This window comes from Elgaria multicarinata, chromosome 2 (assembly GCF_023053635.1).
Source record: "Elgaria multicarinata webbii isolate HBS135686 ecotype San Diego chromosome 2, rElgMul1.1.pri, whole genome shotgun sequence".
Classification (NCBI taxonomy): Eukaryota; Metazoa; Chordata; class Lepidosauria; order Squamata; family Anguidae; genus Elgaria; species Elgaria multicarinata.
This window is the reverse complement of record NC_086172.1, coordinates 109185435-109201375: the sequence shown is the minus strand read 5'-3', so window position 1 is coordinate 109201375 and position 15941 is coordinate 109185435. Positions and strand designations below refer to the sequence as shown.

The 15941-nt window shown below is 40.9% G+C and overlaps 1 protein-coding gene across 2 annotated transcripts in view; it reads left to right on the top strand.

Moving 5' to 3' along the window:
* NAV2 (neuron navigator 2) overlaps window positions 1-15941 on the top strand; it is a 323173-nt gene that overhangs the window by 146348 nt on the left and 160884 nt on the right. For both annotated transcript variants that reach the window (XM_063117361.1, XM_063117362.1), the window contains 2 exons: window positions 10466-11588; window positions 13992-14110. In XM_063117361.1, the coding sequence (XP_062973431.1) occupies window positions 10466-11588; window positions 13992-14110 (1242 nt within the window). The remainder of the gene's footprint in view (window positions 1-10465; window positions 11589-13991; window positions 14111-15941) is intronic.

Genomic DNA, 15941 nt, shown 5'->3' with positions numbered 1-15941 from the left:
TGCTCTCACTGAAGCATTTTGTACCAACTGAAGTTTGTGAACACTTTTTTTCAAAAGCAGCCCCATGTAAAGCATGCTGTAATAAGTCAACTTGGTTACAACCAAGGTATGTGTGATAGTAGTCAGATCTCCCTACTCCTGGAATGGGATAATGACCAATTCTGATTTTCCAGAACAGTGACATAAGGAGCCATTAGGGTCCAATCTGGTCTCATAAAGCTGTTGACTCTGGCCTGGCTCCTCAGTCTGAGCAACTTGTCATGTAGCATCACTACTTGCTTGACCATATGTGGAACCATCCTCCAGTATTCAGGACAACTGCTGAGATAGATTGTAGGAAGAGTCTCTGCGAGAGTGCCATGCTTTCCTGTTGATTGTTGGTCATAGATACATGCTATGTGATCAAAATGATCCATATGTCATTTTCTTTTGTGATAATTCCTTTGTGGAGTCACTGGCTCTTCAGAATAGTTCTGGACAGCTTTCACACGGCATCTGTAACATTTATCTTATTTTATTTTATTTACAACATTTGTATACTTCACCATACCTAGACAGATTCTGGCACAGTGAACAAAAAGATAAAAGATACTAAATCTTTGCACAAAAGATACAAAATAGAGGAAAATATAAATAAAACACCATGTTAAAATAATTACTATTTTTAAAAGAAAAGAGAATTCTTATAAAACCATGGCCTCAAGGAAGGCTTCCTGAAATAAAGATGTTTTCAGGAGGCACTAGAAACAGTACAATGTTGGCACCTGCCTGATCTCCAAAGGCAGGGAGTTCCATAGGTAGGAGGGCAGCACACTGAAGGCTTTCTTTTGGGTGGACTCCACTCGAACCATAGGTCCATGTGGAACCACCAGGAAAGATAATGCAGCTCTTTGAATGTATCAAACAGCAGATCTGCTTTGAAGCTGATAGGATAGCACCCATGGAGTGGAGAGAGTGGATAGGAAGATGTTTTCATCCTACACTCATAATACTAGAACCTGCAGTCAACCTGTGAAGATGAATGGTGGGAGATTCAGGACAGATAAAAGGAAGTACTTGTTCACACAGCACATGGTTTAATAACGGCATTTGCTTCCTGATGGCTGCCAGCTGGATAGTTTTAAGGGAGTTTAGAAAAATTCACTAAGCTACTAGTCATGGTAGTTATAATTACCTCTAGTATGAGAGGCGCTGTGCCTCTCAATACCAGTTCTGGGGAAAACAAGCGGGATTGTGTTACTGCACTCATGTCTTTCTTGTAGGATTCCCATAGGCATCTGGTTAGCCGCTGTAGGAACAGAAGGCTGGACTAGGTAGTTCTGATCCAATGTGGCTATTCTTCTGTGCTCTTGCCACCAAACAAATTAATCTAGTTAGTGCTGCTCAGTCTGTGCAGAATCCTGTTATTTGTATGCTATGCAAATTTAGTGTATTATATGGTTTTGAAAACAACAGAGGGGTTATTCTGAACATACCTTTGGGTATACCACTGTACCTGTTGGCACACCCAAACCTGCATTTACTGCTTAGATTCTCCCAAAATCCCATATTCTTCATTCAGTGCTTGTGTCTGTACTTCAGCAATGCAATCGCAGAATACACCCAGTCTTGGTTTGCCACTTGTTAATGCAACAGCTGGTACTAGATTTTCTTTTGTGCAGTTTTTATTGTTTACTGAACTGTGCCAGACATAAAGCTTATGGAAGGAAAGTAAGTCCTTTTAACTTGGCCAGACAAATGAATAGAACTCAGTAATGCCAGATTATTACACCATCCAACAAGTGCAATTCTGTCTCAACTCTTGCCTACAAAGGAGGTAACTTGATACCCGTGAACCAATAAATGTTTGAGATTTTACAGGCATAGTCTTCCAGTGCTGACTATCTATAAGGAAAAAAGAGACACTGGATTACTAGTAATGATTACTGTTACGGCTTTTCCTCAAAAAGATGGGATGAAAGAACATCCTAAACTGTCACACTAGTTTTCAGTGTAGAATGCAACATACTTAGGTTGTAATAAGTGTGGGTTATCTTTGTTTTCATGCTGTTCTCCTAGAGACTGCTTTCCTCAAAATAGTTTTGGAGAAGAATCTTCATAGCCAGCACACAGACAGGCAATGATGCTTTTAGTTGACTTCAAGGCCTCCAAGCATAAAATCCAAGGCCCAGCCCCATGCGGAGACTGAGGCAGTAATAACGTCAGCCAAGGGGGCCACAGCAGTTTCAAGTTTTCTGAAGAAACCCTTCGCATCAGCACATGCTATTAGTGTTGCTTCAGAGGCTGTAATGCAATGTAATTTGTGTTAGCAGTTGGGGTGTGTGGCAAGCCACTTTCTCTACACCATTCTCCACATCAGGGTACTACCCTTAGCTTCATAGTAGATCTTCTGTTTCACCCTTTATTATCCCCAAAGGTTGTATCTCAACCTTTGGGGATAACAAGGAATGATTTTATTATCTTCTGATATGAGAATATGGTAGTGTAGGGCTTATTACTCGAGATCTATCAGAGCAATTTTGGTCATTTTTGTTTTAAATTGAAGCTTGAGCTGTGAAGATGTGCAGAAAATTTAGAAAATTTGGGAAAGTTTATAGCTTGAGCTTTGGTCAGCTCAGGAAGGGAGAGGTATGATGCAAAGGGGAGGTTAATGCAAATGTCTGACACTGCGCATGTAATAATACTTACTCTTTTGAGCTCTTAAGAGTCCTGGGCCAATGAAAGGACAGGTACAGAATGTTGGGAAAGAGACTGAAGAAAAGTCAATTGGTGATAGTTGGAGTGGGAGGAAAAGAAGGTGAGGCAAAAGAGCTGAAAGGTTACCAGAGGGAGAAGAGAGAAATCTGACATCATGTGTTTTCAACCTCAAGCAACCTTTTTAAAAATATACATCCAGAGCTTAAAACTCAGCTCTCAGATTCAGACATGCAGACCCAGACTGCATCATCCTTACTTGGGGAAAGTCTGCTTTTGCCCCATACAGAAGACATAAGGGACATCCAGCTATCAATAGCAATTGATCAGCAGTCTTCCTAATAAAGGATGTACCTTGCAACTTTGCCACTAGTTATCAAGAGTATTTATGGATCTCCTGCCCAAACCCAAACCATATAATATTACCAAAATAATGTATATAAACAAGTGTATGTAAGCCATTTTATAGAAGTTTCATGGAGCCATTTGTAGGTAGTACCATTGGATTGCATGCCGTTAAAAGCTTCACCTGATGATTTCTGCATATCAGACCTCTGCTGAAGACAGACCAGACCAGACATTTCTCTCTCTCCTGTTTTGGTAGCTGTGGTCCTGCTACTGAACCTTATAGTAATCTTATGTAATGTGCATCTTAGTGATGTAAACCTTACTGAAATCAATATAACTATTTGGACATCCCTCCTGTTGCACAATTAACATCCAAGTTTTTGTGATCGGGTTTCTACATCCAGGGGTGGGAGAGGAGAGTTTATGCAAGTAGAGCAATCTCCCCTCTACAGGCATGCTCTCCCAATGTGTAGGTGGTGTGCATGGGGTACAGGGACCTGGCAGCAGGAGTGGGACCAGTTGGCATGGTCCCCCTTTACACCTCTCCTGATTGTTAATTGGATGAGGCTAATATCTAAATAGTCATATTGGTTTTGAGTAAATATGCTAAGGATCAGGTTATAAATGTAAAATATATTGATGTTTCTGGTGTAGGCAACCTGATACCCTTTAGATGTCTGGGACTTCAATTCCCATGTGCCCCAGCCAGCATGGCCAATTGTCAGGGATTTTGGCTTTCTAGTCCAAAAATCTATGGAAGGCACCAGCTCACCTAAGTCTGGTTTAAAATGTGAGCCTGGACGTATCTTGTCAAAATTGCTGTCCTTTTTCCTTCTGCTACTGCCATGGAGTGTGAAAAATGTAAAGCCGCTTCCAATGTTCTAAAACTATGCATTTGATCGATGCTAGGTGATGTGCATGAAATGAGAGATTAAGGATGCAATCTTATGCCCACTTTCCTTGGAGTATTCTCCATTGAACTCAATGGGACCAGCGTCAGAGTAGATATGCATAGGATTGCACCGTTAAGATACCTTGGTGTTTAAGAGGCTGCTGTCTGTGGCTATATGCTAGGTTAACTAGTTCTATGCATGTAGGCATGGATAGGAATATTGGTAAAATACAGCTGCTTTTAATATTTCACTGTCAAAGGAAGCCCTCTCCATACATTTCAATTACATGTTTGTTTGTTTTTTATGCTTTTTTTTTTACATGCCCTTGTTGTATGGTTATTTCTCAGTGACAAAAGTTGTCTTAACTTGATGTCCATGGTTGACCAGTTCATGATCATTTAACTGTTTCTCCTGCCTTTAGTTTGTGTGCTTTATTATTATTTTATCAAAACATCCAGTCTGGGTCAAAAGAGAAGCACTGTTTGTGAATGTGTGTATTCCAAGCTGGCGGGCCCTGATTGAAACAGCCTTTCAAGGGTCTTTGGAGGCCTCTGTCACCTCAAGCCTGTCAGTATTTGTTATTACAAATGAGAGAAATCTTGAAGAACAATAAAGAGGGATAGGTCTTGTTCAATTTTAAAAAGCAGGCCACATCATCCATTGTTGCATAATGACATAATAGGAAGACAGGAGTACCCTTGGCCTAGTCTGCAAAAAGGGAAGGGTCTTGCAAGAGTTTACACAGCAACTAAGCAAAGTCGACAAGGAATTCAAGTGCCTTAGTCACTTATGTGAAGACAATGAGAAAGAAAATTCTGTGTTCCAGCTTTGAGTTTTGTGTGGTTCTCACACTCAGAGGCGGACTACTTTTCTATGCAAACCCATTTCCATTCTATTAATTCCATTTAGATCTCCCTCCTGGTTCCAATCTTCTAGGAAGTTCAAGGTGGCATACAGTTTGCATGTCACACTAAGCCATGGTGGGTTAATTAACCCCTGGGGATTAGCAGCATATGCGTGTAGCTATTTTGCCCAATTAAGCCACAACTACAGCTTGTCATGTCATGCAAACCCAGCAAGGGTGGGTTGTTGGTATGGTTAACAAGCCACCCACAACCCAGTATTTTATGTATTTTATGCTTGCTGTTGTTCCCCGCCTCGGAGAGGTGGGTAAGAAATAAATTATTATTATTATTATTATTATTATTATTATTATTATTGACTGTTTTAGGTTCTGGGGTAGCTTGTCAACCACAGCAACAACCTATCCTCACTGGGTTCGCATAACATGGCAAGCTGTGTGGCGAGGGTAATTATGCAAATTTCCCCCAGCATGTGCAGTGAGCCAAATAAGCCACCCTGCCTTATTTTCCCTGCCGTGATCATGTGAGCTGGGCCACTGAGTGGCCCAAGGTCCCTGTAGACCAGGGGGTTGAAACCAGGGCCTAATCTACACCAAGCAGGATATTGCACTATGAAAGTGGTATATAAAAGGCAGGAGCCACACTACTGCTTTATAGCGGTATGGGCCCATTGACACATACCGCATACCAGTTCAGTACTGCTATATCTTGTTTGGTGAGGCTCCTACCTTTGTATATACTGCTTTCATAGTGCAATATCCTGCTTGGTGTAGAATAGGCCCAGATCACCCCAGTTCAGTTATCTTGTTCTTACAAAGAGTGACTGGTGGTTGCAAACTTGGACAAAGGGAGACTTTCAGCACTCAACTACAACAGGGAAAGGGAACATGTGGCCCTCCAGGTGTTTTTGGACTGCAAATCCCAATATCCCTAACTGGCATTGCAAGTGCTGAGGAATGATGGGAGTTCCAGTCCAACAACCTATGGAGCAATGTTCCCCATTCCTGACCTACAGGAATCCTGAGGGTTGCTAAAATCATGCTTCTGCTTCCCCCTTTGCCTCTCGCTACATTCAGATATCCTCTGAAGTACATGACATTTCCTCTACATTAATGGAATGACTGCTGTATACATATAATCATTTTCATTTCTGGGGAGATTTATTTTTATACGCTAAAGTATAAATTCTGAAGATTCTGAATATATTTTAACTAAAACCTGATCTGTGCTGAGTTTAGCCTATGGTGTCTGGCTTCTTGCAGCCTACTGTGTGTGGATGGAATTGGTAAACGTTGACTTTATGCCCACAACTAACATGGGCTGAGTGTTTATATGTGAACAGGCCAAGAAGGAAAAATAATTATAGATTTGTTAAATGGTTACAATTTTATTGTATTCTTGATCTAAGAATACAGACATATTATTCAGTATAGAACTGAGAAGAGAGAGAGAGAGAGAAAGAGAAACTTTTACCTTAACTACATTCCCTCTTAGTTTGTGCTTTCCTGTGACTCTGAATTTAAGGGGCCAATTTACCTGTATTTGCCTTATGAAAATTTCTAACCATTATACGTTCCCTTCTGGCTACTCAGAGTGCCTCTGCCTAGAACTATGCTCTGGAACTATTTTTGGTTATTTCTAGCAAAGCTATACAGATAGCAGTAACCATAAAAGAGCAGCTTATGTTTAGCTTAACTTGAAAAATGATTGGAAATTGCGTATATTTTCTCTGGCATTTATTATAAGTGCACACTCTCAAACATTTCACCGAACAATTTAAACCATACACATCTTCTCATTGCAAGTGGTTAGGCCTGCGTTTGCAGAAGAGGCATTACAGGAGCTGATGAAATCCAACCTCACCATATTACAATGTGTATTGGCATTCAAGCAGGACCACCAACATCTTTGTAACAGAAACAGTTGGAATTAAACAAACTCCAGGTCCAGCACTTGTCTTTGAAAGGAGCAAAGAAAGTGGTTATTTAGCTGAACTGAACACGTTCCACTTGCTGTCGATTAAAAGTCAGCAAAGGTTCTTTCAAAGAGAAAACTGACCTGGGGAAGAAGACAGATGGGAATTAATTTCGCTGATCACAAAATCAGTTGAGTATTCATTGGGGAAAAGTCTGTGGTATTTCAAATGAAACTTTTTTTAATTACTCACTTTAACATGTCGTCCTTTTCAAGCAAAGAAATCTGTGCCAGGAGGGTATTTTGGAATCCAAGAAGTAGCACTTAATAGAAGAATTGATTTGGGGCTACATGTGGTCAGAGAAGGTGCACTGAAAGACACTCTTTTGAAAAAGTTCTTACCTATTAGTCCTTCATTACAATATAAGATTCTTGTTCTTATATGAATTGTACTATCATTTTTCATAGCCATGGAATACAGTTTCCTGCCTGTTTTACTAAAGCCAAGATCACCCCATGGTTTGAGAAGTTGAGAGAGGGAGAGCTGCATAGAGAGAGATATGGGTATCTGGAAACAGTAAGTTCCAAAGGAAAGAGGCAGCAAGTAGAAAAGTAACCTGAAGTTTAGCCAAGAGCAAAGTTTTGACATAGTGGAAATTATGAGAAGGAAAATATAGAAAGAAGAAAGTAGATAGATAAAAAGGATCCAAAGAGTGAAAAGGTTTAGAAACAAAAAGTAGTAATTTAAATCAGATTGGTAAAGACTAAGGCCGTTTCTACACCTGCCTTTCCCCCCAGAATCGTCCCAGGATGATCCCTATGCATCCAGATGACACACAGGGGATCCTGGGAGCAGGCAGGGATGATCCCTCCATTTTCCTGGGATAATCCTAAGGTGTAGAAAGGGCCTAAGAGCCAATGATGAAAGTAGAACAAAAGAGAAAGATGGACAAAATGAGAAAAGGGTGGAGTGGGGGAACAAACACAGAAAACAAAACAAAACAGCAAATGGAAAATGAGAAGACAGTGGTTCGCACGTCATCATAACCCACTTGGGTTGTTTAGAAGATGAGCATGAGTGAGCATGTGTGGTGGTTCCTGCTTACACACCCACTCCTGCTGCAATAAAGAATGTATGAACCCTGAACTCTAGGTTGTTGGGTGATGAACAACCCATTGTTTGACCCTATGGTTAAACCATGAGTTTAAATTCTGGTTTGTTTGCAACAGGAGCTGGTAGACAAGCAGGAACCTGCATGCATGCTCGCTCCCACTCATTTTCTAATCAAACCACAGTTTGTTACCCGTGGATTGTTACTACCTCTGAACTGAGTATGGACCTGAAAAAGAGGCAAAACAGAAAAAAATAAAGCCTAGTTCAGATGATCACCTAAACCACTGACCACAAATGAGCCATGACACTCCTTGGGATTGTGTGTCTCCCCCACCCCTTTACTCTTCTCCTTTGTGTTAGAGATGAAGGCTGGAAACGTCCATTTTCACTTTCATGTAAATCACAGTTCTACATTCTGCCTGAACTCGAGGACCTGTGGTTTGTTGTCATCAATCTCAGTTTAATCAATCCAGGATCAAACCATTGTTTGATGCCTTTGTTTGTTAATTCTGAGTAGATATGCCAAGGATTGGGATGCTATTCGAAAGTACTTTTGAGTGACTAAGTCCTGCTTACTTATGAGTAAGAAAAAACAAAACCCTTTCCCACCCCACTAGTGGAAGTAGAGAAACAACATGCACTGCTTTACATGCTTATGGGTGTGTATGTGCATGCAAACATGTACATGCATATAGGCAGCCCTCAGCCAACACTGGACATGGTGCTTGGGGCAGAAAAGCTTGAGCGCCTTTGCACTAATGTAATGGGTGTACATGTGTTGGTTAGGTGTTCCTTTTTTAACATTAGGTGTAATGAAGACTTATTCAAAACTCTATAAATCTGGCTCAAACTGTGCAGCATATATTTATTTATTTACTGCATTTTGATACCGCCCGATAGCCAAAGCTCTCTGGGCATGTCACATAAATTGAAACCATAAACTACAACTTAAGCATAAAATTTAAACCACAGTATAAAAGAACAACCAGAATAAACCCAAGTAGCAATGCAGTGATTCAAAATGCAAATTTAAAACCGCAAAGTGAAAAGAACAGGATGGTAAAAAGTTAAAATACTGGGAAAATAAAAAGGTCTTCACCTGGCGTCAGAAAGAGTATAACATAGGTGCCAGGCAAATCTCTCTGGGGAGCTCACCAAGGTCTGGGCCCATGTCTTTCTCTAATTCCTGGCATAAGTCTTTCAAGGAGTTGGGGTGGGGCAGGAGAGAACTGCAACAGAGACCATCCATTTTAATGGTTTATGTTTAATAGGCCAGCACACTGGAAATTTTCCCATCCTAGGCAATGCCTCCTTTCTATAAAACAAGCAAACTCATCTGCTATTCCAGTTAGGACATAACAGTGTGAAATGACCATCAGCTTATTACGAGAGGAATCTCCTAGAAACCCAACGCTCTGCTAAGTAAGGAAGATGGGTGTGCTTGGAAATATGAAGCGGTCTGGTCTGGATCACAGGAGTGAGGTTAACAGAACAGTATCTTCACTGAGCAGCCGAAAGTGAAGTCAAACAGCCTCTGTGTGGCTGCAGCCGCTTGCGATTCACAGAACTGCATTCACCGCTCTGTTCCAAACTGTTGCAAACGTTCGCTATCGGTCACTGTTTATTTTTAAGTTCAAAAAAACCCCTCAAGAAGCTCTATATGCCGTTTATTGGTAGAGGATCCAGGACTGCAGGTAAAAGCCGTTAATCCCCAGCAAGCTGCTGGGCAGGCTAACAGTCAGAGATGACAAAAGTTAATTGGAAACATGAGCAGCGTAACAGAAGACATATTTGCCGTAATTGGGATGTAATGTCTCCACAAGCGAAAGTTTGTAAGGAGTAACTTTAGAAAAGAAGTGACTGTCGGGAGGTGAGTAAGCAAGTGTAATTCTTAAGCTCTCTCTTCAGAAAATGCAAGGAAACGCCTTCAAACGAACAGAATAAGAAAGAGATTGGAACTCACCAAGAAAGCCTTTTCAGCTGGCGCTTCTTATTCCAGCTGGTTTCAGTTATGAGTTAAAGATTTATCATGTACGATTGCTGCCTGAATAAGGAAATGATGGGTTTTCGTTTTGTGGATTTGGGTTTGACTCAGTTTTTAACAGGACTTGGAAATTGAGTGAGCTGTTATCTGAGGGGTCTTGTGATGGGTGTTTTTTTTTGGTGTGTCTTTTGTTTTGGGTTTTACTCCATGTTACATTTGGGAATTTTCCAAGAGCAAACTTCAGCAGAAAGAATTTTGTTAAGTGTAAAGCAGACAGTTTTGGTCAGAAAGGTTTTCATTTTCTAGAATATAGTTTTCCAGTGTTGTCTGACATTGACTTCCTACATTTATTTGAATGAAGTAGCTGTTAGGTAACACCTAAAATTAGATTGTTGTTTCTGTAACAAAAAGAATCAGACAGTTTCTGCCAGTTTTAATTGATCATGCTACCACTTTTTTTTTTCTGGGAACAAAAATTAAAAATTGCTTTGTTTTAAGTGCCATAGATAGTGATACGTACAAGTAATATAAAATCTTGTCTAAATAGTTCTTAATTGCAGTTCTGCTAGTGCGTTGACTATGAAAGCAAACTTTGTTCATTTGAAGATTTTCCAAAAACAGAAGCATCAAAATTTTCTTGTCTTTTTCTTTCCAGAGCCAGCAGAGAATTTAGCCTCCCAGCCCACAGGAATGAATGAAAATGCACCATCTTCAGTCCAAAGCAGCAATAGCAACAATGCTGCCAGTTGCAATAACTCCTCAGCTATCCCCCAGCCCAACTCTGCCGTTAAACCCTGGCGCAGCAAGTCACTTAGTGCTAAGCACACAGCCACCACGTCTTCCATACTATCAGTAAAGCAGCAGGTTCAAGAATCTCCAAAACCTGCTCCAGAGGTGGTCAAAACAACTCCCAATGGTCAGAAATCCATGCTCGAGAAACTGAAACTCTTTAATACAAAAGGTGGCTCTAAAGCAGGAGGGTCAACCCTTGAATGCCCAGGATCTCGGGAGACTAGTTCTGAAAGGCTAGAGGTCCTCCCTACCTTTGAGGAAAGTGAGGAAATGGATGCTGTAAATCGGAATGTGAACAACCCAGGACCAACATCTAATAGTCCCAAAATTGCACTCAAGGGAATTGCACAAAGAACGTTTAGTCGGGCGCTGACCAATAAGAAGAGTTCCCCAAAGGGCAACGAGAAAGAAAAAGAGAAGCAGAAAGATAAAGAAAAAGAAAAGAACAAAGATATTGCAAAGAGAACATCTGTAACGGAGAGAGCAGATGTAAAAGAGGAGCTGAAAGAAGAACAGCCAACGCCAGCTACAACAGAGACGCCAAAAAAATCCTCCAAAATCGCAAGCTTTATCCCGAAAGGAGGAAAGCTAAACGGTGCCAAGAAGGAAGCATCTGCCCCTTCGCACAGTGGAATACCAAAACCAGGGATGAAAAACACCACAGGGAAATCCTCAAGTGCCCCAAGTTGTTCTGCAAAGGAAGGCGAGAGAAGCCGCAGCGGGAAGCCTGCCTCAGGCCTCTCTCATCAGAAGCCCCAGCTAGACAGCAGGAATTCGAGTTCCACATCAAGTTTGGCCTCTTCTGAAGGGAGAGGAATAGGAGGGGTGTCTGCTCTCAGTACTAGCAGCAGCAGCCAGGCGGTCAATGGGCCAACAAGTAGTACCACACAGACCACAGGAAGCAATACTGTTAGTGTTCAGCTACCTCATCCACAACAGCAATACAGCCACCCGAATACTGCCACAGTAGCACCATTCATGTACAGGTGGGCGTCACTTTTTAAGTAAGATGTATTAGGCATGACCCTTTCAGTACAGTCAGGTTGTTCTGTGCAAGGGTTTTTTTTTCTAGGAAATGTATGAAAAAACTATAATAGTTGCCCGAGTGTTAAATTCACCTAGTTCCTACTATGTCCCCCCTCTCTCTTTTGATCTTGTTAGCTGTAAAAAGTCTTTTAAAAATGGTATGGAAAGAGAAAATACAACTCTATGTTTGTACGCTATAAATAATAATAATATGCTAAATGGATAAGATCATGGCTGGTTATCTTTGTGCCAAACCTTAGTAACATGGGTCTGCCATGGGTCCATAATTAAAAAATCATTCTCCTTAACTATATGGTGCATATTTACAGTGAAGCCCTTTATATGTGTACTCAGAAGTAAGTTGGATCACAACCTTAGATACTGATAACATTTTTTAAAAGTAGATTTTAGCTTTACTGGTTTAAAAACAGTTTAAATTTCATAGACACAATTATTAGCACCATCAATGCATAGAATTCAGGAGTAATGGACTAGTCAGTTAATCAACGTTTTTGAATGTCACCCGAAACCATGGGTAGGCATCTTGTGGCTCTCTAGATGTTTTGGCCTTCAACTCCCATGATCCCTAACCATTGGCTATGCTGGCCAGGTCTGTTGGGAGTTGTAGGCCGAAACATCTGGGCACAATGTGAATGAGTCATAGCAAACCTCGGCCTTGTACACTCCCATCTTCCTTCTCACACAGCCAAGAGGATACATTTAGGTGTTTTTGCATCCACTGTTGTTTAACCACAACTTGTTGTGTTGTCTCCAATGGTTCGTTTCAACAAGTGAAATACAAACTGCGGTTTAGGCAGATGGCTTGTTGAAATGAACCATAGTTCTGGTCTGGGTGGCACAATAAGGTATGGTCAAGGAAAAGTGTAAGTGGAAGCTTGCAAATCCTTTATATCAGCTCCAGAGGAGATGGGGGGGAAGTAAGGGGGAGTGCACAAGCCCAGGGACTTGCTGTGACTTGTTCACATTGCACCTATCCATGGTTTAGCATGATGTTTGAACATGGCCAGTGACTAACTGATGGCTGCTTTAAAAATGTTTTTGCAACACATTGGGAACAGAGCTGATTTATTTTGGAGGACCCTGACGAAGCATAGAGTGTATTTATAGGAGCATGAATGAAGCAATAGATAGCCATGACTTTTCTAGTACTTTGCCTTTCTTCAAGGTCATTATTTGATCTGTTTCAAACCCTTCTAAAAACAGCAATGCTTATAATTAAAGGACTCCTTCCCAGCATGTTGATACATGAGGCAATTGGGGCTGGTTCACATGTGATCCTAACAAATGACAGGGCTTGAGAACAAGAATTGGCTTATGCAGCAGGGGATATTGCATGAGCCTGAAGCTCACTTGCCACTCAGACAACTTCTATGCCGTGGCGGTGAGTGAATAAACCTATAGTGTGTGTGAATCAGCCTATAGTGCTGTGCTATGAGAATAACTAGCCAGGACTTAACACCTCTCATTTTAAGCTTAATCCGTATTTTTATTGACCCCAATTTATCCAGGACTAGAACTTCACAGTGTGAATACACAGGGATAGAGTGTTACATCTCACCTCATACATTTAGCTAGGACAGTATTGGAATAGCATGATTGAGGAGTAGCATGACTCTCCTATGCAGAAAGCTTGCATTGAAACCAGGCCTTCTGCATGACCACTCAATGATGTGGAGTTTCAGGTTGCATTCTCTTTCCACACGTTTTGAAACTGGAAGAATCATGGACATTTATGTAGAGTGGTGTGGTTCACACTGCAGGCTATCTGTGAAGTGGAGAGGAGGGGCTGAACCATGCTTCTGAAATGCCATCCAGATGAATGTATGAACCAGGCTTGAATGTAGAACAACCAGGTTCCATTTACTGAAGGTGAATGGGTTACCTTGGACTAAACAACCTCACATGCTTGCTGTGCATGGCTAAAACATTGTTCTCCTTGGAGGGAAGGCAGGATGAATAAATGAAACAAATAAGTAAAAAAAGAAAAAGAAAAGCTGAAACATGAAGCCTGTATTCCATTCCATAACATGAGCTACCAATATGGCTTGTTGACCAGGCTGAAGACCTAATTCAAAACTGAAGGTATTTGAAAGGCCAGCCGAGGGCCTGCAAAGTCTGTATTTGACAGTGAATATTCCATATTTCTTACAGTTCAGTGCTTGTTTCCATTTCTAGGACAGAGCTCAACATGGGACTAATGAATTATGTAAAGTCAGTCTGCTAGTGTATCCTGGGGAGAGGACACAATGCTAGATGGCAAATGCTGTTGTTGTGGTGCCGGAATTCTTTTTGGCATATGAATGACTAAATTTTCCTCTCTATTTCTCTGTTTTGCACTTAAGATCCCAGACAGACAATGAAGGGAATGTAACTGCTGAGCCCAGCACTGGAGGAGTGAGCACAAGCATGGATTCTGCTCCTTACAGTAAAACCGGACAGCCTATTCTAGAAGATCTTTCTGGTAAGATATGGACTGCATTGAATGTGTTGACTCTGTTAATATCGAGAAATAAAGGATGAGGCTAACACTTTCTCCCTCAGTAGTGGGAGGGAGGTTAGTGTTCATGTTTGTTCTTAGTCCTTCTCAAGACAACCAAATTGTTCTCATTTCTGATGCAGCATATGCTTAGAGTCCTACAAGGAAAGGCCTAAAAACTAAGCATTCTGTCTTGTATAGAAGTTTGATTGATGTTCATTTAAGTCCTTTTGTCACCTTTTAAAATTCAGCAATCCAGGAAAATTTGCAATTTATTTTCAAAGTGAAATCTCACTTTGTGAAAATTTCAGCTTGTCCTCCTGTTGAATCTCATATTTGTTTTGTGTAAATAATGTGGCTTTGATGATAAAATAATTAGATTTCTGGGTTTCAATCTTGCTCAGTTTGGATGCTTAACTGTTATTTAAAAACCTGAAACTGGAAAATTGATGTAAACGTTGGTTGAACGTTCTTTATTTATGAGAGGAGAATTTCTTACTATTAAAATTAGAATGCTTCGATTCTTTTACATTAATGGCTTTCATTGAAAAGTCTGGAGTTGATAAGAAGAGCCAGTTGTGTATTGGTTAGAGTGTTGGTCTTGAAATTGGGAGATCCGGGTTCTAGTCCCCACTAAGCCATGGACGCTCACTGAGTGACTTTGGGCCAGTCACAGACTCTTAGCCAACCTACTTCACAGGGTTGTTGTCATGAGGATAAAGTGAAGAGGAGGAGGAAGATTATGTATGTTGCCTTGGATTCCTTAAGGAGGAAAAAAGGCAGGCTATAAGTGTAATTAATTAATTAATTAATAAGTGTATACTGTTTATGCATACAAACTTTGACAATAATTAGCCATATGTATTATATTTATAACCTCAGAATTATGTACACATGTGCAAAATCCATATTTATTGCTCACTGCTCATATATCTTCGATACAATACAATACTTATCAATCAGGATAGGCCTTAGGCACTAAAATACCTTGTATTTCTAATTTCTTCTTTGCAGAGAAGATTATGTAAAAAGTATGTGCTTCTTATGTATAAAACCTTCTTTTTCACTAATAGAGCAATCCTCAGTGAGCAAATTGGTGGGAGATGGGGGTGGCTTTACTGGGCTTTTTAGCCTGGAAGATTTTTTTTTTAAAAAAATAATTCCTTACCATTGAAAGGGCTGTGTGTGTTAGGTGTGTCAAGTCCAGCTTGTTGTAATGGAAGAGGCCAATTCTGAAGCCCCTGGGAGAATGGAGAGACTTTGGATACAACAGACCTGTACCTCCCATTTCACAGCCTACCACTGGTTGGAACACTTCTAGTGGTAGATCTATGTCCACAAACTTGTTTGCCGACATAACTGGAGCCTCTACAGTGGATTTAGCCCATCCCCCCCCCCCCGCTTCAGCAGGGCTTCTCTCTACTGGCAGATAGATTGGCTTGTCTGCTGCATCCTAATGCCCACTGTCCAGGGCATCTGGGCTTTAGGAATGCTCTACGCATTACCGTATTAAAATTAGAACATATATGTTGAATACGGCAGCATTTATATACCTGCTAGAACAGAAATTGCCACAAGGAATAGTTGAGAATTACATTTGTCACGAGAACATGGGAAGAAGTCTAGCATTCCATTTCCCACAATGGCCAGCTTGTTATGTCCAGAAAGCCTAGAATCTGGGCATGAAAGCAACAGCCCTCTTTTGCTGTTTCCATCCAGCAACTGGTATTCAATGGCATGCTGCCTTTGCTCATGGAGGGTGCATATATGCTTTAAGGTGTGCTTCAAGGTAGATTCCTGCAATGAGCAGGGGGTT